General features: G+C 45.6%; 1 protein-coding gene across 5 annotated transcripts in view; it reads left to right on the top strand.

Moving 5' to 3' along the window:
* Positions 1-286: 286 nt before the first annotated feature.
* Positions 287-23,393, top strand: part of NR5A2 (nuclear receptor subfamily 5 group A member 2) — an 86,813-nt gene continuing 63,706 nt past the window's right edge. The window contains exons 1-5 of one of the 5 annotated variants that reach the window (XM_009088467.4): positions 288-634; positions 10,799-10,936; positions 13,272-13,390; positions 14,607-14,748; positions 17,439-18,085. In XM_009088467.4, the coding sequence (XP_009086715.1) occupies positions 571-634; positions 10,799-10,936; positions 13,272-13,390; positions 14,607-14,748; positions 17,439-18,085 (1,110 nt within the window). In that variant the 5' untranslated portion in view covers positions 288-570. Of the gene's footprint in view, positions 635-10,221; positions 10,297-10,334; positions 10,937-13,271; positions 13,391-14,606; positions 14,749-17,438; positions 18,086-23,393 lie in introns of those variants that run through there. The other 4 variants (XM_050977292.1, XM_050977289.1, XM_050977290.1 and 1 more) reach the window with 4 other exon arrangements.

Here is a 23,393-nt window from a genome sequence, read left to right as displayed (position 1 = left end):
CATGCTTGCTGTCCACTGTGCAAAGAGGTGATGACATCAAGAAGACAGGTCACAAGTCTGAGTTTATAGACATTACACTCATGTTGGTATGGCTTTTCATCCACTCAGTATGATCTTATGACCCCACAACTTTACAACCTTCCCCTCTCTGGGCTTCATAGCACCTCTCCACTCTAGGTTAATCATTTCTCTGCCATTATCTGCCAAGAGTTCTTATCTCTTTTGCTGTCACTTTATAACAGGGTCTCTTATCAAGCTGTACTAAATCACGTGATGGTGCCAAACCTATCACAAGTTGCAATTCTTCTGATTAGAGACTATCATGAAATGGGATACATGGTTTACAGCAGGTCACTAATGCTGGAAAAAGTACAGAGTCCACTCAAAGACATGCTTGTTACTTTCTGAATTCTTGGATATTTTTTTTGTTGTTGTTGTTCATCACGCCGACTTTCACTGAAGGCTATCATAGCCTGGGTCTCAAGGCCAGAAAAGTTTACAGGCTGCACCTCTCCTGTACTCAATGCTGTACCCCTTGTACCCAAGGGTACGGTATATTTACACCTAATAATGTCTTCTGGTTCTCACGCAGCCATCATACAGGAATCTATAAAACATGGACCTACATCAGCTGGTAAGTAACACTGTTTTAACTGTTTTAAAGATTCTGTGTAAATATATTCAATTTCTGGGTACCCAAACTGAAAAAATCACTACAATTGGGTGAGCCTATGATTAATTTGTACATATACTTAGGCTAGAGAGAATATTACAATATCATGTAAAAATATAAGAAAACAGATGGTGATCCATAGAGTAACAATTTTCTCTAGAGATAATGAATTATCAAATATATGTCATTGGATAATTAAGTATTTTTATTAGTATTCTTATCTATTATGATTGATAATAACTGTGAAATTGTGTGTGTGCATGTAGAAACATTTGCAAAAATTAGATTTAAATTGTTTCTGATAATTCATATTGAAGAAAACCACAGGAATGGTTTTGTCTTTCCAGTAATACTGTGGTTTCTGTCAAATGCAGATTCCTTCTTACAGCTGAAAATTAAGATATGCCATTCAGTGGGAGTGAGCTGGATAACAGAAGTCAGTTAAGACTTCAGAGCAGCAAAGAAGTAAATGCTTTCAGTAGCATATGGAAACAGCACCTACTCCCTGTCAAAAAGCCATCAGGCACAGGTTACTCTGGCTTGCAGACACAAGGGGCATTGCACAGCCAGATGTCCCAGGCTGTCCCAGGCTGTGGTGGCTATGGCCAAGCCCCAGTGGGTGCATGTCCCCACCACCTCCCTGCCTTTCTGCACACATTTCCTGTCTCAGGCCATTCTGTCTCTCACCACAGACTTGGAGCAAGGTGTCTTTCCTTTCCCCTGTCCCACCAGGCTGAGCCCAGGCTGAAACTGGGGCCAAGCAGGGCTGCAGCAGGCTTACCAGGGGAAAACTCTCCTTCATGGAGCAGAAGGCGCTTCACAAGCCAGCCTAGCAGTGCTGCAGGTTCCACAGCCCAGGGTTTTGCAAGGCTGTGCCTCAGCACAGCATTTCCTGGCAGGGATGAAAGAAGGGATCTTTGGCCCACAAGCGGAATCAGGGCACACTTTCCTCCTCTTGCTCCAAAGTGCGTCATCACACGGCAGGTAAGGAGTTCACCCTGATGTGGGGTGTGATGTGGGCACCTTGACATCAAGGGAAGCTTTGGGACTGTGGGGATGGAGGGCACAGCAACAGCTGCAGGAAACAGCCTCAAACATAACTGATCTTTATCCTCTGGGTAGAGCTGCTGCTTCTCCCAGAGAAGGGCTCCTACCTTGGACCCAATGGTGTTTCAGCCAGGTGTCCCCTCAGAGTCCCTGTGCCTCCCTACAGGTGTGGGGTACTCCTCTGCACAGCTCTGCCCCGACAAACACATGGAAAAGGTGGCAAGTCCAGCTTCTCCCCCAGGCCTTTCTCTAACTGTTCCTCTTTCTGGTTGCCATGGACGGACTCTCTGGTTCTCTTTCCTGAAGAATAGTAAAATAATTATACATCTCAATTATCTGAAGAGTGGTCACTCAGATAAGGTTTCTTAAGGTGAAAGGCTAAAACCCTAGAAGGGAAAACAAGACACTCACCTGTGATATTTAGACCAATTAAATGACATTTTCATGGTCTCCAGAAGAACTGGCAGGTCTCAGTTCCCAAAATCATGTGGATATGAGAAAACAGACTGCTACAGGGTGTAGTAGAGACTCTTGTCACCATACCACTTATACATGTGCTGTGTCACAAATATACCAGGACAGATTCACAAAGCATGGCTCTTCCCAGAATCCTTTGTACTCTGAGTCAGGGGAAGGATTCTGTCCTTCCATGACACTGCAGAGCCAGAACCCATGGTAGCATTCCTGAAAAGCTCACCTAACTCAGCCTTGTGAACTGGTCACCATGTACCTGTAAGGGTTAAATGGAACCCACACCAAACCGAGGGCCTCTGCTTGGAGCTGGGGGAGCCAAATAGGAAGTAGCCAGATTCTGTTCTTATTTGCACTGGAGAATAATTCTTTAGGAGAAAAAGCTGTCCTCCCAGGGTAGAAGTACAATCAGCAGCAGGGTCATATGCTTGTAAGAGTAAATCCTATCCCTAGACTTTTGCTTTTGTCCCATCCCTCCTGGCATTCTCCTTCACTTTTCCCTTTCTAACTAAGGCAGAGTGGGTGGGTTTGTAAGAGGCTGCCACTGCCTCTGCACCCTCATCCCACCAGCCCCTCAGGGCAGGGACACTTGCTGCTTCCCACCACAGAGGCTGAGCTGCCCTTGTCAGGGAGCACTCTGTGCATTCCCCCATCTGGCAGTAAGTTAGTTTTTGCTATAAACCACTGACATGTCACAGCTTCCTCCCAGCAAGGAGGGCATCTTCCAGCTCCCATGAATGCAAATCAGACTCCACTGATATAAACAGCAGCAGACCTCTCCCTTGGAGTGCAAACACAACCAGCCTGGAGCTGGAGTGTGAGTGGGCACAACTGGTTGTTGACACCTGCTTTTAGGTTTATAGTCATACGACCAAAGAGGCAACCAGAATTCATAAAATCTTAATAGTACATCCTATCTTCCAATGACAAACACCATATGGATTTATAAATGTTTTTATGGAAGTTTTTTTTCTTCTACCAGATTCTGAAGCAATACAAAGATACTTGACTAATTTTATTTTTCCTCTAATCAGCCTCTTGTCTTAGCATTATCAGGGACACTACGCAATTTTTATAAGCCTTAGCTATGATTATTTAACAGAAACAACTCTTTCATTTACTTTAAAAAAATGGTCATATAAGAGGAAAAATAATCTACTTGTAGTTTCCAACTGTGGCATTTTTCAGCTTGTAGAATACTTACTGCCATCTTCATTTTAATGTATGTCCTCAGACAATTAATAGTATTGAAATTAGGGTTCATGAGTTTGGCAAAGTTAGTTTTTACATTTAGTAGTAATAGGAATAATATCATTTTCATATGATTAACAAAGACAGCGTATACTATCTTTAAAAGTTTGGATCAGGATTTTGGCTAGCATTTATGCAGGCAAAAATTTCACAGAAGGGAACAGTTTGAGCTGTGTGAGGATTATAAAATATGCCATAGGTTATTTTCTTATATCATTGGACTTTTGTTATTACTCTTTATCAATTTTCTTCCCACTTTTCCTGTCCTCATTTGCTTATACTGCAAATGAGCTGTCTACAAAAGGGGCAGTATTTACATTTACATCTAATTTTTTTCTGTTAGTCTGATTTTAAATACCGCAATACATGAGGCAAAGATGATGCCTGTGGTCTTCTGAGGGATCTCTCCACTACTGACAAAACACCTCAAGCTTCTTGTCTGTGAGGGTAATTTAAAGGTCAGTTCTCAAACTTGTCTTATATATATAGGGTGAAAATGAAGAAGTGTCTGCAGGAGGATTTGTGTGCATCTGTCATGTGGAGAAACCCATTAAAACTTCTCATGGCAGACCATTATTAATGTCTAGAGTTTACTCACATATTGCATGAATACGTATATATATTACATAAATATGCAACCTTATATATTAATATATATTAATACATTCTTATGTGCAATGAACAGACATGCAAATGCACACAATCCTTATCAAGATTTCTCAGTGTAAACTATGCCGAGTTTATCTTCTCATCGTTATTATTTTACATTATGTGTGGATAAATCTTGGGACAGATAGCTATATATGAGCCTAAACTTTTTTTGTTATAAAGATCAGCTATAAAAATTATTTTTAAATAAAGTTTTCCAAGCTTTGAAACATGGAGGGAGGGGGAGGGAAGAAGCAGACCTAAACCATCTCTTTTTTCCACCAGCAGATCAAGGTCAATTGCCTCAGCAAAAGAAATTTCATTTTTAATCCTGTCTGTGCAGGATAGAAATCAATTATCTCTTATGATACAGAGGCGGGTGCTCAGTCCTGACGGAAGCCTTGCGGTATATACAAATATATTTGGAGTTCAATTCCCAGACTAAGCTCTAGCTTTTTAACTAGAGGTTCTACACCTGGGTCCAAAAGGGCAGCACAGACAGAAACAAAATCGCCTCGTCAGAATAGTAATGATCAGTGCTGGGAAGGGGTGATGGGATGGCAGCGGAGGGGAGCGTCGGGACGGTCCGGGCAGTCCCTTGGCTGCTGCGGGGCAGCGGCTCCGCTTCTGGGCGCGGAAAAGGAGCCCCGCTGATGGATTCGCCTCCGGTTGCGGGGGAAGCCACCGCCCCCACGGCAGGCAGCAGCGATCAGCGAGCGCGTTTCCCGGTCGCACCATTTACGGCACCAGGTCCAGGCAGTGCGCAACTAGAAGGCGTTTTCCACACAGAATTCATATAATTTCGGGGCTGGAATGGGAGGGGAAATTTCTGATAGAGTCCCTGCTTGCAAAACTGGATCTTTAAGTGTTGAGTGAAACACACCTGATGATGGGATCGATCCAGGGAAGCCAGCCCTGGGCACGGCTTACCCCGTACCCAAGGGCGCCCGGGCATGCCTTAGCCCTTCCAGGCCTTCCAGTTAGTTCAGCAGAATGTCGGTCAGAAAGCTGCCTTGCAGCAACAAGTGCCCGGCCGTCCCTGCCCCGACGCGTGCGGGCCGCCCCGCGGGAGGGAGCGCGCCCCGAGCGGGCGATGCTCACCGGGGCACGGCGGGGCCCCGCGCCCCGAGCCGGGCGGGACGGAGCAGACGTCGGCGGGACGCGGTGAAGTGTTACGACACCTCACTGATGACTCACTTACCAATAAAGGAAAGGCGATCAGAGCGATGCGTTACCACCCACTTGGCCCGGCTCACTCCTCTCTCCGAAGTCTCCTGTCATTCTGCATCACGCTGCTGCCAGGTGCGCATAAGAGCAGTGCATTCCGGCGGGCAGCAGGAGCTTGGCCGAGCTTGAAAAATAGCTTTTCGGTCAATAATTGACCGTTTGGAAATGGCTTTCTGTGCCGGACCAGAGAGGAACGACGTCTCTGTAAAGCAAAAATGAAAAATGGCAACAGGCACAGACGTGATCCTCTGTGACGCGCATTTTACTACAAAAGTATTTCAGTCTGAGGCATCCACTCTGTTTTGCTGAGAGTGGATCAAAACCAAACCAAAACAAACAAACAAACAAAAAAAGAAGAAAAAAGAAAAAAAAGAAGAAAACGAAAAAATGAGAGGGAAGTGGGAAGCGGGAAGTGTATTTTTGTGTTTGGAGTAGGTTGATTTTGTAAGTTAGGGATTTTTTTTCTGGGTTGTTTGTTGTTTATTTTTTTTTTTCTAGAAGGGACAGTTTCTTTCCCAAAGCCTGAGTTGGAAGCACTAGCAATCTCCATTTAATGAATCCCTAGGAACTGAATGCAATATCACCTTGGCAAAATGATGAAAGGACACCGTTGGCTAAGGGGTTTGGAAGGTTTCGAGGTAATCTGCTCTTCGTACTGTAGGGATGAGGGAGAGGAGAGGAGAGGAGAGGAGAGGAGAGGAGGAGAGGATGAGCGAGAGGACGAGGAGGAGAGGAGAGGAATGAGGATGAGGAGCAGGAGCGAATGCCGAAGAGGAGAGGATGAGGATGAGGTCCAGCTAGGAGAGCGAGATCGCGAGACGCTGAGAGGGAGGAGAGCGAGAGGAGAGCGCTGGGACGCGAGCGGAGCTCGAGAGCGCGATCGATGACGGACGCAGGAGAGGGAGAGGATCCTGGCGGTATGAGGGGCGAGGACGCAGGGACGAGGAGAGGCGAGGAGAGGAGGGCAGGAGGAGAGGAGACGGCGACTGAGGAGCGGGAGGAGGAGAGGCGAGGAGAGGAGAGGAGAGGAGACGGAGAGGAGAGGAGAGTCTGAGAGGAGAGGACGAGGAGCAGTGCAGATGCTTTGTATTTTTTGACGTGAGGGAGGAGAGGAGAGGAGGAGGAGAGGAGAGGATGAGGAGAGGACGAGTGAGAGGCGAGGAGCAGGAGAGGAGAGGAACGAGGAGAGGACGAGGGAGAGGAGAGGAGAGGAGATGAGAGGAGAGAGCGGAGAGGAGCAGGGAGAGGACGAGGAGAGGAGCGAGAGGAGAGGAGAGGAGAGGAGAGCGAGAGAGAGGGATGAGGCGAGAGCGAGGAGAGGAGAGGAGAGGAGAGGAGAGGAGAGGAGAAAGGAACTATATTGGCCATGCTTTTCCTGGTGTAAACAGTCTCGTAAAGTTGGGCGTGACAGTCGTGTGAGGTCAAGCAGCAAAATCGTGTACCGAACTTTCCCAGCTGCACAGGGATCCCGTGCCGGCCTCACTGCCACACGCTGCATTCGCCCGGCCGCTTCTCGAGGCAGCGCTGCTGCGTGCAGTGACAGCCTGTGCCCGAGGCTGCGTCCCTATGCCGAGGACAGGATGCGTGATGCTGACTCTCTCCCCGAGCCTGGCTGAAGTCACTGGTTTCACTGAGTGATGGCTCAGAGCGGCTCTGCGCTGGCGGCAAACGGGAATGTTCAGCGGGAGAGAAAGGGAGACAGGATAAGGATTTCCCTCCTTAAATACTTCCCTTTAAGTCTTTTTAATCGGGTTTGGATTTTGACTTCCCGGCGGAAGAGTTTCAGTCCTCCGCTTATTTATTTATTTCATTTGTTTCTGGGAAGTTTTTCTTCAACACCTACCTCCCTCCCTCCCCCACTCATCCCACCCCACAAATGTTCTCTTTCGCTACTTTGCTGGGAGGGTAAATTAAACCTTCTCTGGGACACCTCCCGACAGAAAGCTCGAAGAGAGCATGCTATTTGTTTCTCATCGAGAAGACCACTCCACATTGTAAATGTCTCTGCTTAGGGAAAAAGACTTTGACATTTGCTCAGGTTCTGTGCTCTCTTGGAAGCTGTAAGCAATCGGAGTTTGCCTTGAAATATCACACAGAAACGTCTGCCTTGGAAACAAAGAGGTGGGAAAGCTTCAGATTAGTTAACATTAGAGAGTGGGGCTTTTTTAATGTAAATGTACATACATTTAAATAGGGAAGTATAAAGTATTCCAGGTCTTGCTCCTTGTACTAATCAAGGCTGCTAGAAGCTCCCCGAGCCATCATCTTTTATAATTATAATTGCACGCGTCAATCAAGACCTTCAGGCAAAGTCAGAACAAGGCAGGCAAACTCAAGAGAGAAATCGCATTAAAAAAAAAAAAGTTTGGAGAACTTGGTAAGGAATGGAGAAGAGATTAGAAGAAAGGGTAATTAAGGTTGCTCAAGGCAATCGTGAGAGCCAGAACTCCATGTTAAATTAAATGTAGCCACAAGGGACCAGGTATCATTTATAATATGTACTGCCCTAAACTGTTACTTCGGAGAATGTGGATGTGTAATAACTACTCCAAAGTATTTTCATCCACAGCAACAGCTCGCAGAGTCACTTTGCCATGTACAGTTGGAACTCCCTCCAAACAACTCCCTGGCAGAATGACACTAAGCCCCCGAGTAGGAGGGAAGAGCCCGGGGACCGGTGCTAGGGCCGTGCCCACGGGGGAGTGCTGTCCGGGGAGAGCCGGCCCTGCGCGGGCCACCCGCCCGCTGGGGCACTTAGCCGCGGTGCCCGCGGGAGCCGCAGCCCGCCTGACCCCGGCAGCACTCGGGCTGGTTTCGCCAGCCCTGTCCGGATGCGGCGTTTCCTTTCCCGGCTTTTCCCCAAAACGCGGCTGCCTTCCCGGAGCAGCAGTAACGAGAGTGGCAGCACGGAGCGCCCCGTCGGGGAATCGCCAAGCGGCGTGACCCATCCGGCGGCGAGCGAGAGAGAGGGGACCGGTTGTCCCCGATGGAGCCCTGCGTGCTGCAGGACCCACGTCCGCAGGTGTCCTGATGGTCTGCTGTAAATGCGCTTGGAGCTGTGCCCTGAGGACTCTTCTCCTGCGGGGAAGGGCTGCGAGGAGGTGCCGCTCCTCTGCGAGCCGCCTCCGGAGCGCTCTGGCCGCCCGTCGGGCCCAGGCGGCCCGGCCGCAGGCCCGGAAGGCCGGAGGGCCGCGGCCCCGCCGCGAAGCGGAGGCCCCCGACCCGCAGGTGGGCGCCCGAGGGAGGGAGCGGAATGGGCGCTGTGCTGCTGTCGCCACCAGTGTTGAGCCGCCCGGGATCAGCGCAACGCGATGCTACACGGTGGCACCTGACAGAGGGAATGTTTGTAACTAAAGCACCTGAGAATAACTTCCCGAGGGCCGAGACAGGGTCTCAACACGAGCTACTTCTGCCTAGAGACGGGGTCATTCTCTCTAGATGGTTTTCAGCCAACCCGTCTTAGCCATCGAACTGCTCGGTCCCGCATCTCGCCATATTGCTTATTCGCAGATGACCTGTTTAATTGTGAAAGTATAACTTGAGAAATAATGTGTTGGTATTGTTCGCCCACTCGCGCTCCCGCCCGAAGATGAATAGAGAAAGGTGAGAGTGGAAGGAGACAGAGAGGTCCGGGCCTCTCTGAGCGTTGGATCCATCCCCCAAATATCAACCGCTGTACAGAGAAGGGAAAAAGATATCTTCTGCTCCGGTGGTGCTGGTGTTGGGTTGGCTAGGAATCTGCGTTGAGTTAGCAAAGGTGTCCCAGCTACTGGTTGAAAAAGTTAAGAGCACAGCCGAGTCCGCTCTCTGCATGTGGAGCGCTTGTCCCAGCGCGGGTTCACCCTGCGATCACCAGCACTACTGAATAAGTTACAACAACCGCCAGTTTTCACAACCGCTCTCTCAGCCGATGGGAAATGCCATACTCCGAGATGGAGACACTTCCGCGCCTCACTTTCCATCGGAAGCAGTTTTCACCGCCAAACATTTTCAGCTCCTCCAACACTTTATACAGATTAGAGTCAGAGGAGAACGGACAACCGAGCGCTCGGACGAAGGGCTCGGATGCTTTCCAAGGCGCAAATATCGCTCATCCCACACCGTCAAACCTATGCGGCGCAGTAGGAACGGCGAGGAAACCCCCGGGCCCTCCCGGAGAGCGGGGCGGAAAGGCCAACGAGGGCAGGCAGACCTCCGGCCCGGCTCGCCGGGCGGTCGGCACCCAGTTGCCCTGGGAGCCCCCGCAACGCCGCGCCGCGGGACCGCTCGGCTCTCGCCGCTGAGGCACACACTTGCGAGAAACGAGTTCTGTAGGACAATTTGGAAAATAGTGCCGCTTGCTGCACTGTGAGCCGGGGAAGGGGGGCTCAAGCGATGGCTCTGCCAGGGCTTTGGCTTCTGTGCAAGGGAAGAGACTGGCACTGACCGATTTCGCAAGACGCTTAGGGAAGGGAGACCCAAAAAGCCTGAATAAGTACAGAGAGCTCCAACGCGGTTCCCGCTTGCTTGTTTCAGACGCCAGGGCAACGTGTCCGCAAGGGCAGCGGTTTCCGCTGTCCACCCCAGCCCGCCCAGAGGGAAGGCGAGGGCCGGGGTATCCGCAGCCGGCGCTGGCCGGGATGCACCGGCCCCAAGAGACATTGAGCGTGGCTGCCCACTGGCAAAGAGGCACGGCCGCTGAAGGCAGTGCAGGCGTACCCCGGCTTGGCGAGGCTGGTGGCCCGTCGGGCTCCGCTAGGGCTGGGAGGGGAGGCAACAGCCCAGACCCTCACACCGCAGCCCCGTTTAAGAACCGGGCAGGGGTGACTGCACTGGGCCACTGTGTGTGCTCTGTGCGTGTGTGTGCGCTGGGGGTGTTGCTCATCCCGCCTCTGCCTTATTGGCTGCAGCGGCGGTGTCGGGGCCCCCCTCCGCCGGAGTCCTCGCTCCCCACAGCCCCCGGGCTCCCGGAGCGCCTCCCCGCGGGCCCGGGGCTAGAGGTCCCGACTCGGCACCTCCGCACTTGTACCGGGGGGAAAAGGGGGAGGAGGAGGGGGAGGGGAAGGAGGAGGAGGAGGGAGGGAGGAAGGGAGGAGGGGGACGGGGGTGGGAACCCTGGCCAGCAGCACCAGCGGCGGCAGAGTGCTCCTGTGCACTGTGCTGCTCCGCATGGATCGGGGCGCCGGGCTGCCGCCGTGCTGAGCCCCGGGCGGAGCTGCTGCGGGCTCCCGGGGTTCCTCCTTCCTCCCCAGCACCCCCGGTCTTCCTCCTCCTCCTTCTCTCTCCTCCGCCCCCGCCGCCTGCAGCTCGACTACCACTCCGCGGCTCTCCTAGCCGCGGGCACCCGGCGGCTCCTCCCGGCGGCCGGGACCGCTCGGTACTCCCGCTGCGACTGGGCAAGGGCTGGCGTGGAGCAGAGGGAGGGAAAAACAGGAAGAGGGGGAAGAGGCAGCAGCCGCCGAGCGCCCCTTGCTCCAGCTAAATCTGTGCTGCCGTGTCCAGGTGCTGGTGTCGCGGACGGACACGGAGCCCCCAGCCCGGCCCGCAGCCGCCTTGTCATGCTACCCAAAGTGGAAACGGAGGCCCTGGGACTCGCCCGGTCGAATGGGGAACAGGGGCAGATGCCGGAAAACATGCAAGGTAAGGGGGGAGACGCAGGACGCTCCCCCTCCGCGCACGGTCGGGTTTCCCTCGGCAAAGCGCCCCTTCATCCTGCCAAAAAAGTTTGCGGCTGTTGCTTGCGAGCTGCCCCGTCACCGCCCGCTCCGCACCCCGCCGAGCCCCTGCCTTCCCGCGCCAGCTTTCAGGGTGGCTCGAGCGGGTACCAGGGGCCGGGATGCCAGGGCCGAGGCGACGACAAAGCCCTGCTCAAAAGGTGTAAACGGGGCCGAGAAACTGCCAAGCATCTTGCCGGCGGGAGCCTACCTAGAGTGCAGACGTCCCGTCGGACGCTGCCTGGCCCCGCTGCAGATCCAGGGGATCTCGGTCTAATTCCCGTCCCGCGCAAAACTGCCTCGAAGTTTATGGCAGGTGGAGGTACGCGTGGAAGTTCTGGCGAGCACCCCGTGTGTCACACACCGTCCCGAAACGGGACCCGAGGGCTCTGTCCCGCGGGTGCGACGCCCACAGGTACCGTGCAGGTGGTAGCGGCGGTGTCGCGAAACTTCGCAGGAGAGCTCCGTGGCGAATTTGCGGGGTACCGAGGAAGGCAGAGGGATGCCCGAGCTGGGATGGCGTTGGAAATGTCTATGACGGGTGGCGGGACCGGGCTGTTCCCGGTGCCGTACTCGGAGCCGGAGCGGAGCGCGGAGGGAGGCGGCGCAGACCCCGCCGAGGGTCGGCTCCATGCCTTGCAGCCGGCAGCCCGATATGGCCGCCCCGCCCCGCGCGACTCTCCCGGGGCAGAAACTCCCGTCCCGGCTGCTCTTTAGAAACTGTCCCCTCTCCTCTTGGGAGCTTGCTGGGAAGTAGAGGCAGGGTGGGCCGGGGTTTTCAGAAGTGCTGAGAGCGACCCGACTGCCCCTTTTCTCTCCTGTGGAGGATGCTCCGTGCAAGGGCGCGGCGCTCGGAAAACCCCTGCTTTCCCACTCTTTCCTACGGGGAGGGCGACCTTGTCCCAGACCCTGGAGCCGCGACCGCGGGAGCAGAGAGGAGGGCCGGGCCCACCTCCTCCTCCGCCTCCGGCCGCCCCGTGTCCGCCCCACGCCGCTGACAGGAGGCGATCCCCGGCCGTGCCGAGGTGGCTCAGGAAACGTTTTGCCGGCAGTGTGACGGCACAATAATGCTCCCGCTCTGTCCGGGAGCTCCCTTGAGCACCGGGTGCAGCTCTTGCCTTGGCAAGCCGGGCGGCCGGGCTGGGGGCTTCGGGCCGAGTCCGACCGCCCCGCTGCCCCCGAACTGTGGCAGCCGCAGAATTAAAGACAAAGAGGCGACATCCTAAGCAGTCCAGCGGCGATACCCAGCGCCTCTCGCCGTGATGAGGAGTCCTCTGCTGCCATAGTGCTTGCCGAAAAGGTCGGAGGTTTAGCGGCAGGGAAAGGAAACCGGCCCTGCATTGAGCAGCAAGGTTTCTTCTTATAAGTAACTGGAGCGGCTGACTGGGCTCCTTGTGAGGGTAGCCCGGATCGAGTGAACACGCTCCGGGCATTCATTCCGCTTATTTTAGTCCCCCATTCCCTCCTGACCGCCGGCTTCTCCCCGAGCGGCAGAAACTTCAGGCGGCGCCGGCGTGCAGGTTTCACGCCGGCCCCCGGTAGCGGGGGACACCGGGTGCGCCGGCCGGGCAGACCCTGAGCGCATCCCCCGAGCACGGCGGTCCCGGGTCGTGTCTCTTTGCCGATACGTGAACAGCTAAAAAGCGTCTCCCCCGGATCGCGGACCTGCTGGCTGCGACAGCCGGGGGTGCCGGCACGCAACGCTTGCCCTGGCCCGCAGGGGTGGCGGTCATCCCAAGACGACGGGCTTGGGAGGCGCGGAGGACGTCGTTTTAACCGGGTTTTGCGAGTAACTAACCTGGATTGCACACGGTGTAAAAGTGCTGGGTCTGTGAGCTTTAGTCTAGCTAAAAATTTGCGGGCTGATGTTGAAAGAAAACTTTAACGGAATATAATTACTTTCAGTATACAAGTGACAATCTTTTCGTTCTGCTTTTTTAAAGCTTGCCCCTGATCATTTTCGTATATAGATGAATTCTTTCAGTTTGTGATTCCATAAAATAGGGACTAGACTAAAGGCACTCTATAAGTATAAATACTTAGAATGTAAAACTTAGAAGCTGATGCATTTTATTACACTTGCTAAGTACCATGTAGATTGCTGATGATGGGAAGTTGAATGTCTCTATGCAATTTGGTTTTTTAAATAAAACTTTTTTCTCTTTATTTTCAGTGGTGTGCTTGTTTAAGTAAGCTTTGTCTCTAGATGAGAAAGTTGCAGAATATTTGAGTTTGAATATGCTATTTCTCCTTTCCCCCAGTGTCTCAGTTTAAAATGGTGAATTACTCTTACGATGAAGACCTTGAAGAGCTGTGTCCAGTCTGTGGAGACAAAGTGTCTGGGTACCATTATGGACTTCTCACCTGTGAAAGCTGCAAGGTTCTGTACTAATCAGTCCATAAAAACACCAGTACAGCAAAAATGTTTCAAATACAAGCAGAAAAAAAAGAAAAAGGATAATAAGGATAATAAATAAACCAGATGTATACTAATTTGGGTTATTTTTAATATGTTTCTTAATATATTCACATAAAATAATTAACCACCAAAAAGCTTTAGGATGTAGAAGTCTCTTTGAGAGAGACATCTGCACAAATGCAAATAACTTGGACTGTTTTGCATTAAAGTTTTGTCACTGTTTTTTAGTATTTTGCTGTTGTGATATAGTTCTAGAACAAATTTCATTGCTAACTATGCTAAATACTGGTTTTAGTTGATTTATTCTTCTTTTTCTGGAAGATAAACTAGGAAGATTATCCTTCATGCAGATCAGCTTTGCAAAATCTAATGGAGCTTTCTTAAGATGTTTATTTTCATTCTTCAATATTGCAATGTCTACCTCTGTGATTATAATGACCATGCACTTTTTTCATGCAAACTCTGTCACTTTGACACACAAAGTCAAGCAACCAATTAACACATAGAAAAATGAATATACCTGTATTGGTCTATTGTGCTATAAGGTTTAAATAATTGTGAATTTATGTCAGATTTTTCATGTAAAAATTTTTCAAGGGTTTTTACAGTTATTTAAGCAGTGCACTGTAAGAGAAGCTCCTTTGCCAGAACAATGCAACTTAGTTGCATGGAAAAATTAACTAAGCCCACTATACTTTCACTAAAAAAATAATCAATGAGAAGTGAATGACAAGCACTTACTATGCCTCCAGCATGTCCCACTGGGATATAAAATAGCCAGAGGTACTCTGTACTACTCTTATCTTTGCAACTACTTATTTCATGTAAAACTACTTGAAAAGGAAGACTAATAATTCTGCAATGATTGAAGAATACAAAAGAAAGAGGTCAGTGTCACTATTTCTGCCACTGGTGTTAGAAGCACAGAAGGCTACAGCCTCCTTAAAGTCTCACCAAGCTTTGACATTAAGTCTATAAAACATAGCACTAACACAAGAAAACGTCCTCTGGAATCTGGTGGCTATCTCTTGGGCTCAGTTGGCTAATTTAAAATAAACTAAGTAACTTTGTAAGTGCTTGAATGGCATCTGAAAATTATCTTACAATGATTTCCATAAAATGCTGAATGAAACACACGTTCAAGCAAAACAGGCTAATTTTTGTGTCTATCATACAGGGATTCTTTAAGCGAACAGTCCAGAATAACAAAAGGTACACATGTATAGAAAATCAGAATTGCCAGATTGACAAAACACAGCGAAAAAGATGTCCTTACTGTCGATTTCAAAAATGTCTAAGTGTTGGAATGAAACTGGAAGGTAAGAGCTATAGTCTTGTTGATATCTTCAACTATACTATAAAATTATAGGATCAGATGTTAATGCATGGCTAGTTATGGCTTTGAAATGTTAATAAAAGCTTATTTTGTATGGTCAGTGAAATTGCTACTTTATTAAAAAAATCTAGTAAGTAAATGGTAGATCACTACCATTTAGGAAGCAGTCAAAACCATAATCCATTTTGTCATTTAAGTATATAGTTTGATTTTTCAGGCTTTTCAATTTTGTGAACTCCTGGGTGTAGATTGGATAGTTTTGCAGCTTTTAAAAAAGACTTAATTTAGATTAAATATAAAACAACTGTCCAGATTAGAAAAAAAATTATTAATTTGGTATGGACAGTGATCTGATTTTATTTGTATTTTATCTAGGGTTGGGTTGTTTTGCTTTTTTTACATATGTTCTTCTGACAACAAGGCAAAACACAAAGAAACAGATAAAATAAGGGTTTTTCTCACACTGACTTGCCTTTGAGATTAAGCAACCAAATAATCTCTAAAGTTGTGTCCTATATTTTTGTGATGCTACACCTGCGAGGCTATTGTGATTGAAAGAGGATAAGGCATTTTGAAGTACACTTTTTTACTTCTTTTCACTTTCTCATCTACAGAGAAAAATGAAAAGTGTACCATACCCTTTGAGATAACCAAACGTAAAAATATCATCAATTTGAATTTGTGAATCATGCATGGTTCATTCTAATTTTGATATATAAAATATTAAAATTCAGGTTTCACAGTAGATGACATTTTTCCTTGACCAAGGACAATCTCTTAAATTCCTTACTCTTACAACTGTATGAAATTACATTCACCTAAGATGCTTAACCAGAAAAAAATCAGGCCAAGGAGGAAAACTGCAAGCCATGAAGGGAACCAGAAAATACAAGAGGCAGTCACCAGGCTCTGGCAAAGGGGAGCTGATGGTATAACTGAAGATAAACAGAAAAATAAGCCTCCTGCAGTTTGATTGATTCAATAGTGTTGTATTTGCCCACAAGACTGAGCTAGCACTGACACACTGCACTAAACATCCTGAATCATTGCATGTGCTTCCAAATTCAAATAGTACAATTACAGGACGTGTGGAATCCTTTTGTCATCGTTGGTATTAAGAAGGATAAAATACTTTTGTCTACTCCTACTTTTAACTCCTCTCACTTGCTGACAATGATACAAGACTAAACTTTGTCTTCTGTCATTACACGAAGTTCACCTTAAATTTAAGTGGGATGTATATAAAAGCACTTGCTAATCCAATTTGGCTCACAGTTTTTAATTGCAGAGTACCTGTGAGGATATTGTGTATACAGATTAAAAATTCATTACATTTACTAGTGATAAAATTAATTTAAGGCATTTTGTTAGAAGTCAACATTCAGAAGTAATATTGGCAGCTCCTTTTTCCTACAAATTCAAGCAAAACACCTGTAGTTTTAAAGGTACTGCAGAAAATGTTCTTTAGCTTTCTTATCTACACATCCATATAACTTCTTTTCCCTTGTTTAGAGAATTGGAAGAACATGTGTTTTCTTAATTGTAAATACTTGTGACATTTATATGTGTATTTCCCTGATAGTGATATATATAGCCTTAAAAGTCGAGTTCATAAATTACCAGGGACCAAAAAAATCATTAAACAGTAAAGTCCTTACATGATAAGGTACAGTATTATGCATATCTAGCATCCACAATAAATTTTTAATGTCCTACTAATCCCTAAGATAAAAAGCTCAAGAACTTAACCTCCAGCAATCTCAGCAGTCTCAACATGTCACCAGGCTGTCAAAGGTTCCTCTTTCAATCTAATTGCCGTTGGGCAAGGTGGGCTTGGTGAAAGCTCCTCACTAGTCCATCACATATATCCCATGGTGACAGACACTGTGGTGACAGAGACCACCAGTATGACTCCCAAGGCAGCTGTTAACTAGGATTTGTTTTAATTATTTCTAATTCCAGAGATATTATAAGCCAGAACAGTGTCAATAGTTTCTGTTTCACTTCTGTCTTCCACGTAGAAGGCAGCACAGCTTTCTCTCTGCACATTCCAACTGCAGCTAAACATTTCCATAGAGCTCAGCTAGAAACCTCAAAGTTTTACACCAACCTGGACAGAATCATCAAAAGGAAATGCTTCCTTTTTGCCAAGAGAAATGTATTCCTCTTTGTGACTACTGAACATTTCACAATTTACATTTCAGATGTTTTGCTGCGGTGGAAGGCAGTAATGGAATGATTATAATGAGACAATGTGGTCTGCTGGATACGTCTCAGACAAATTCTGGACTTCAGCCCTTGTTTCTTAATGACATAGTAGCTTGCTATAAACCCAAATGTACATTGAGATTTCCACATGATCCTATAGCAGGTGTGAAATTCCTGTAGCCATCCATTGTGTTTGTCCCTGTGTCCTAATCAATGTACAGAGAAGTCCTTCTTTGTTAGTAATATATGCATGCCACATTTAAATCACTAGAAAAAAGTGACATTTATTAAGTGAAAATAAATCCTTTTCCTTAGGAATAGAAGTGCAACACTGAATTTGGAAAGAAAAAAAAACAAAAAAGAAGAGATAATTTTTTACATTTCTGCTCCTTCCTAATATCTGTTTGATTACAAATGTTAATTCCAAGTGTTACTGATGAATTACTTCCTCCTTTGCCCTGACAGCTGTGCGAGCTGACCGAATGCGTGGCGGTCGAAACAAGTTTGGACCAATGTACAAGAGAGACAGGGCATTGAAGCAGCAGAAGAAAGCTCTTATCCGAGCAAATGGACTGAAACTGGAAGCCATGACTCAGGTGATCCAAGCAATGCCAACTGACCTGACAATATCTTCTGCAATCCAGAACATCCATTCAGCTTCTAAAGGCCTACCTCTGAACCATACTGCCTTGCCTCCTACAGACTATGACAGGAGTCCCTTTGTGACCTCTCCGATCAGCATGACAATGCCACCCCACGGCAGTTTGCAAGGCTACCAAACCTATGGCCATTTTCCAAGCCGTGCTATCAAGTCCGAGTACCCGGACCCTTATACTAGCTCACCAGAGTCAATAATGGGCTACTCATACATGGATAGTTATCAAACAAGCTCACCAGCAAGTATCCCACACCTGATATTGGAACTCCTGAAATGTGAGCCTGATGAGCCACAAGTCCAAGCTAAAATCATGGCATACCTGCAACAAGAGCAAGCCAACAGAAGCAAACATGAGAAGCTCAACACATTTGGGCTTATGTGCAAAATGGCTGACCAAACCCTCTTCTCCATTGTTGAGTGGGCAAGGAGTAGCATCTTCTTTAGAGAACTTAAGGTAGGTAATAATTTTACGTTATATTATCATTCAGTCAAGGAAAAAAGACTATTTCTTACAATCTTGTACTTCAAGCAGGAAAGCATGAGTTTTGTTTTCTCCCCCTCAAGCATCTCATTCTTTATTTATTTGGCTTGAAGTAGGCAGGCTATTAGAAGGGGAAACTTGCCGTGGACTTCCACCTGAGCCTGTAATTAGCTGTAGCAGAGATTCAGTATTCAGTTCAGCTTTTCTGTACTTCAGTATTAATCACAACTATTGTTAACATCCATAGGGCCTCACCTAACCTTACTCCTTCCCTGTCAGCATCGCTCACTGTCTGGCTTGTACTCAGGGTTGTAAGCACACCTGTTCCACAATTCCACATTCATTTATGTAATTATTTCATTACCTTATTTAACATTTGGGGGAATGCCATTTCTGTCCACCTCCATTCACACTTTTTATAAGTCCATATTTGGAATATTCAGTTTCTCAATGGGATATTGGTTTATGCATTCCCATGTGTTTTATTAACCATGCAGGCTGAAACCTAAGCAGGATATACACAGAACAGAAAGCAACGAGGAAGCAGATACCTCAAGGACCCCTTCGGGTTTTCATCACCACTGATACATGGGGGATTCCTTTTGTCAAAGCTACTACAATGCTCTTATATTTGCTGGAGCACCCAGGAAATCCTCATGCACAGCTTTCTGGCATACAGAAATTCACCCATGTATGTTTTAAAGACTTCTTGTTAAAGCAGCTTTGTGGTCTGTTATGAGCAGGTCTGAAATTTCAAGTCTGAAATTTCAAGCCAGAAATTTGAGATGAGATAATAGATATGAACTACAGTTTTTAACCACTGTCTTGATGCAAAAATCAGCTCTGGAAAGAATACTCTTCAGTCTCAAAAAACCCTCAAGATGGTTAACTAAACTCAGATCTGAGTTTCCCTGTTACTTTGCTAAATACTGTGTCTGCTACGGAGAGTATTTGCTACTAAAATCTGTAAAGTTTGGTGACTGACCATAATTTCTGACTACTTTCAAACTAAGAGACTCAGCTTCCAAATATAACAAAGACTCAGCTTCCAAATATAACAATTACTGTAGGAATTCTCTGAGAATTGAATCTATTAAGAGCATGAAAGGGAGATCCATTGAAAAGCTGCACTCGGAGAGCTTGCCACAACAGCATGTGTGTCATGACCATAAGGACATGGACACATGACATAAAGCAAGATTAGAAGAAAAGCAAGCTGTATGTGCTGCATATGCAACTTCAGCTTCTTTCCTTTTTTTTTTTTTTTTTTTGTGAGAATGATTGCAGGAATGACTGAAAGCTCAGTCAATTTAAAGAGAAAGAAGAGAGGAAGTTTACTTAGAGAGGAAAACCAAATTTTCATTAAAGACAGTAAAAGACTCTCACATGTTTGCTCATACAAACAAATCATATACATCTCAGTTGTATACAATTTTGTAGTCAGCTATAAGCCATGCTACTAATTTTAAATAATTTAAAAATTGAAACTGAGAACATGTTATATTTCCAATAGACTATGTGGCAAATATCGGAGAGCAGATCTTTCTATCCATACACTGGGGAGTATTTTAGTCTAGAGTAAGGTACCCTAGAGTTAAAAGTGACTGTCTTGTATGTACCTTTCAGTGTAGAAACTTTTAAGTTACAATCTGCCCTAAAATTTCATTTATTATTAAAGTGACAAATTTTATAATAACTCAACATGCTATACTGGGAACAGTTTTAAATATGGCCTTCACCTCTAATTTCAGCCTGGATTATGTTCTTCAACCAACCTATGTTTATAGTATGGACACAAAAGATACAGACATTTGTTTATGAAAATGCTGACCAACTTCACCTGGTTCTGGATGTATTATACATTACCATGTACACACAAGCTTCTGGAAATACACATATTCTAAAATTTTCTACATAGAGACTTTGACTTATGAACTGATTTTCACACATTTGTAGAAGGCATTGCTTTCACCTTAGTGTTTGTACCCTTTGTTTCTTGGAAGCTTTGAGGCCAGACAGTTTCATACCTTCTGGCATATCCAGATTATTCTTTTTTAGCTGGACAAGATCAACAAAATAGAACAGCATTCCAGAACAATAACAACTCATTAAGAAATCCATCCCCATCCAAAATTTCAGGACCAAGCTATACACAATGCTAAGAACTTTAAGTTTCCAGTTTCAAAAGTATGTTTAGATCGGACCCTACTTTTTTAGCAGCACTGGGTAACAACACTCTCTTTTCACTTAAGAGGAAAAGAACAATATTAAACAAAACATTTCCAAACCTTTCTTGAATGTAGTTCTCTTCTATCCATCCACGATTTTAGGTTCTTCTGATCAAGGTAGCAAAAGCAGGTATTTCAGATTGCCCCACAGGACAAGAATACCTGCGGGAGAGGGTAAAAACAAAAGCCACCTAAGACTATGACATATTTTAAATGCAGAAGGAAGGGGAGGCAATTGAGATACAGATGCATTTAGATTTTCAGAACAGCTAACTTTGTTCCCTATCTATTCACAGCTGAGAAGCATGCATTTGCTCAAAAAGATATTTTACTCTTATTCCTACCTGTCTAAACAATGGAATATTGAGATGTCTTTCAGATAAGACAGGTGCATTAGCAGATTTCTGGGACTAAAAAAATTAAATTACTCAAATAATTAAACAGTACAAAATTGTAAATGTGGTTTATAGGCAATTCATCTTGGCTTTGTCATGATGAGTGATGCCTCTCACAACTGGCTGTTATTTATTAGGAGCATGTCTACAATTATTTACTGTATCTTTTCATTATAAATTTTGTCTTACACCCTCGTCTCTTCATATAATATAAAGGAGCAATCATTTTACTTTCTGCTAAATGTAGAGATTTGTATTTAGCAGAATTCAGGAGGAGGATATGATAAAAAATGCTGTCCCAGTCCGTCAGTGGTTTAGGCCACAATTACCCTAGAGATAATAACAAAAACCCACCACTGAGCTACAGCTTTTAAGTTTCCCTTATTTCTTTCCTTTTTACTGCAGATTTGTTTGGGTTTTTTTTTAACAAATCTCAAATGAAAAAAAAATCCATTTTAAAATTGATTTTTTGAAGCTTTCACTAGTTTAAGCTTATCACAATCTTCTCACTTGTTAATCTACAAATTTTTGTCACCTCTTTTAGAATATGTTACAATTTGAGGATGTAAAAGGGAAAAATATGGATTGCATAGAACTACCCACAGTATGCACTGCATTGGAATATCACCTGTGTATGGATTTGAGTGTGTAAGTTAAGGGTAAATTTCACACTTGCTGAGGAGCAGATCCTCTCATCTTCATGTAGGATAGCAGAAACTGGTGGAAAAATTAAAGAAGCCAACTAGTCAGGATTAATAATTATGTCAGAGTAAGATCCAAAGCAGCCAATTGCAATCCAGTAAACTTGAATTTAACAACCGCTAAAATCTCAAACCTCCCTACAAGTCTTCTGAAGTCAGAATACTTTGTAAGGAATAATTAAGCCATAAATTCTGGGGGTTGATGTTACTTATTACTTTTTTATTCATAATGAGATATATTTCTGTTTGGTTCTTTATTTACAGATTAAATAATACAGAGGTTACATCCCAAGACACACAGGGTAATAGTAATAGTAATAGTAACAGTAATAGTAATAGTAATAGTAATATTTATAGCAAAAGAAGGTCTTTTTTGCTATTCTGGAGTTGTTGAAAGCTCAGTAATAATAAAAGTAAAATATATCCATCTTTTCCTCAGCTAAGAAAACTTAGGAATGCCTCGGGGATGCTAGATTTGTCACCAGCTGTCTTAGTCAGGTGAAAGGTCTTTGTACAAAGCTAAAAGGAAAATATTGCAAGAGTTTCTAGAGTCCAAAGGCTGCCTGGCCCCAAGGAATGATGCAGACAGCTTCTCTGGACTGGTCTTTCCTCATCAGCCCACATCAGGGAAAATTCAAAGACTGCTTCCAGAGCTAACTATTACTGAACCCATAAAAGAAAGCAGTCTCTGCCTGGGGCAGGAGAAACACAGGACCTGTATTGAAAAACAATCCTCAGGATACTTTCTTCTGGCTGAAGATCAGAAAAAAATCAACTGAATGTTAATGGTTACAAAAGGCACTAAAAGAATGGTGACTCACAAAAAAACCTACCTTTCCTTATTTGGCTATTTTAGTGAGGATGTCATAGGTCAAAGTACCATGTGAGCACAAACCTTGTAGTGAATGATTGCAGGAAGAACCAGTGCACTTCATGGTAAAGAAGCTCATCCTACAATTATTCGCTGAGCTTGCAAATTTAGACCATTCACAGATGCCAGACTGTGTCAGTCCCAAGCCAGATTTCTTGCTGTAAGTGTAAATTTGCTCATGCTTACATTAGCTGTAGCCTTCAAACAAACAGTGGTTTATCCACATATCTCCTAAGGACCCTGTCTATACAACTTGCACTGTACATGGCCCCACAGATATTTTGGCAGCTCATAAACTAACAAAGGCCTACGTTTGTGTAACATATTCCCCAGAAGTGAAACTATATTATCAGAGTTTCAACTTATTTCTGTAAGTGCAAACTTAATGTGAATAGGATTAACAGGACTCCTGGAGGCTCTTAATTTTATCTGTGAAATCAATGTAGATAGATGTAATAATGTAATTCTTATATACCAGCTTTAATTGCAAATTTTAGTCCATATGTAGTTGAGTATCAAGGAATGCATAGAAAGTAAGGAATTATACAACAGAAATCCAATAATTAAATGGAATTAGCACAGAATAGCAAAAAATAGTTTTGGGTTCTGTTGGGGTTTTGTTTTTTTGAGAAAAAGATCAGCACTGAAATACCTTAAAAATTTTCAGGATGAAGGGTTGATATATTATTAAGACCTAGGTAATCAAGTGCAATTTGATAACTTGAAGTGCTTTTGGACTTTGTAGTGTGTGTTTATCAGGACAGGAAATGCAACTTACATAGCTGATGAAATAAAATTTCTGCAGTGTTCTTTCAGTTACGGAAGCTGCCAGAAACTGAGGTGCAGGAATACACTTGATTCCAGTAATCAGATTAGTTACACATGTTGTCATGTGTAACTGCTGATTTTTAGTCTGGCTTCAGTGTATCTGGATCTAAGAAAAATATTCCTCAAACACTTAAAAATGTAGAGGAACACACTGTTAGAATAAACTTCGTGATGATCTGGCTCTTCTCTGGAAAAAGGCAAATTAAACATTGTATTTCAGCATGAGGGCATGTGATTTTGTAGCCTTTCCAAACAGTT

The sequence above is a fragment of the Serinus canaria genome, chromosome 8 (assembly GCF_022539315.1).
Source record: "Serinus canaria isolate serCan28SL12 chromosome 8, serCan2020, whole genome shotgun sequence".
Classification (NCBI taxonomy): domain Eukaryota; kingdom Metazoa; phylum Chordata; class Aves; order Passeriformes; family Fringillidae; genus Serinus; species Serinus canaria.
This window is presented reverse-complemented; position numbering and strand designations above follow the sequence as displayed.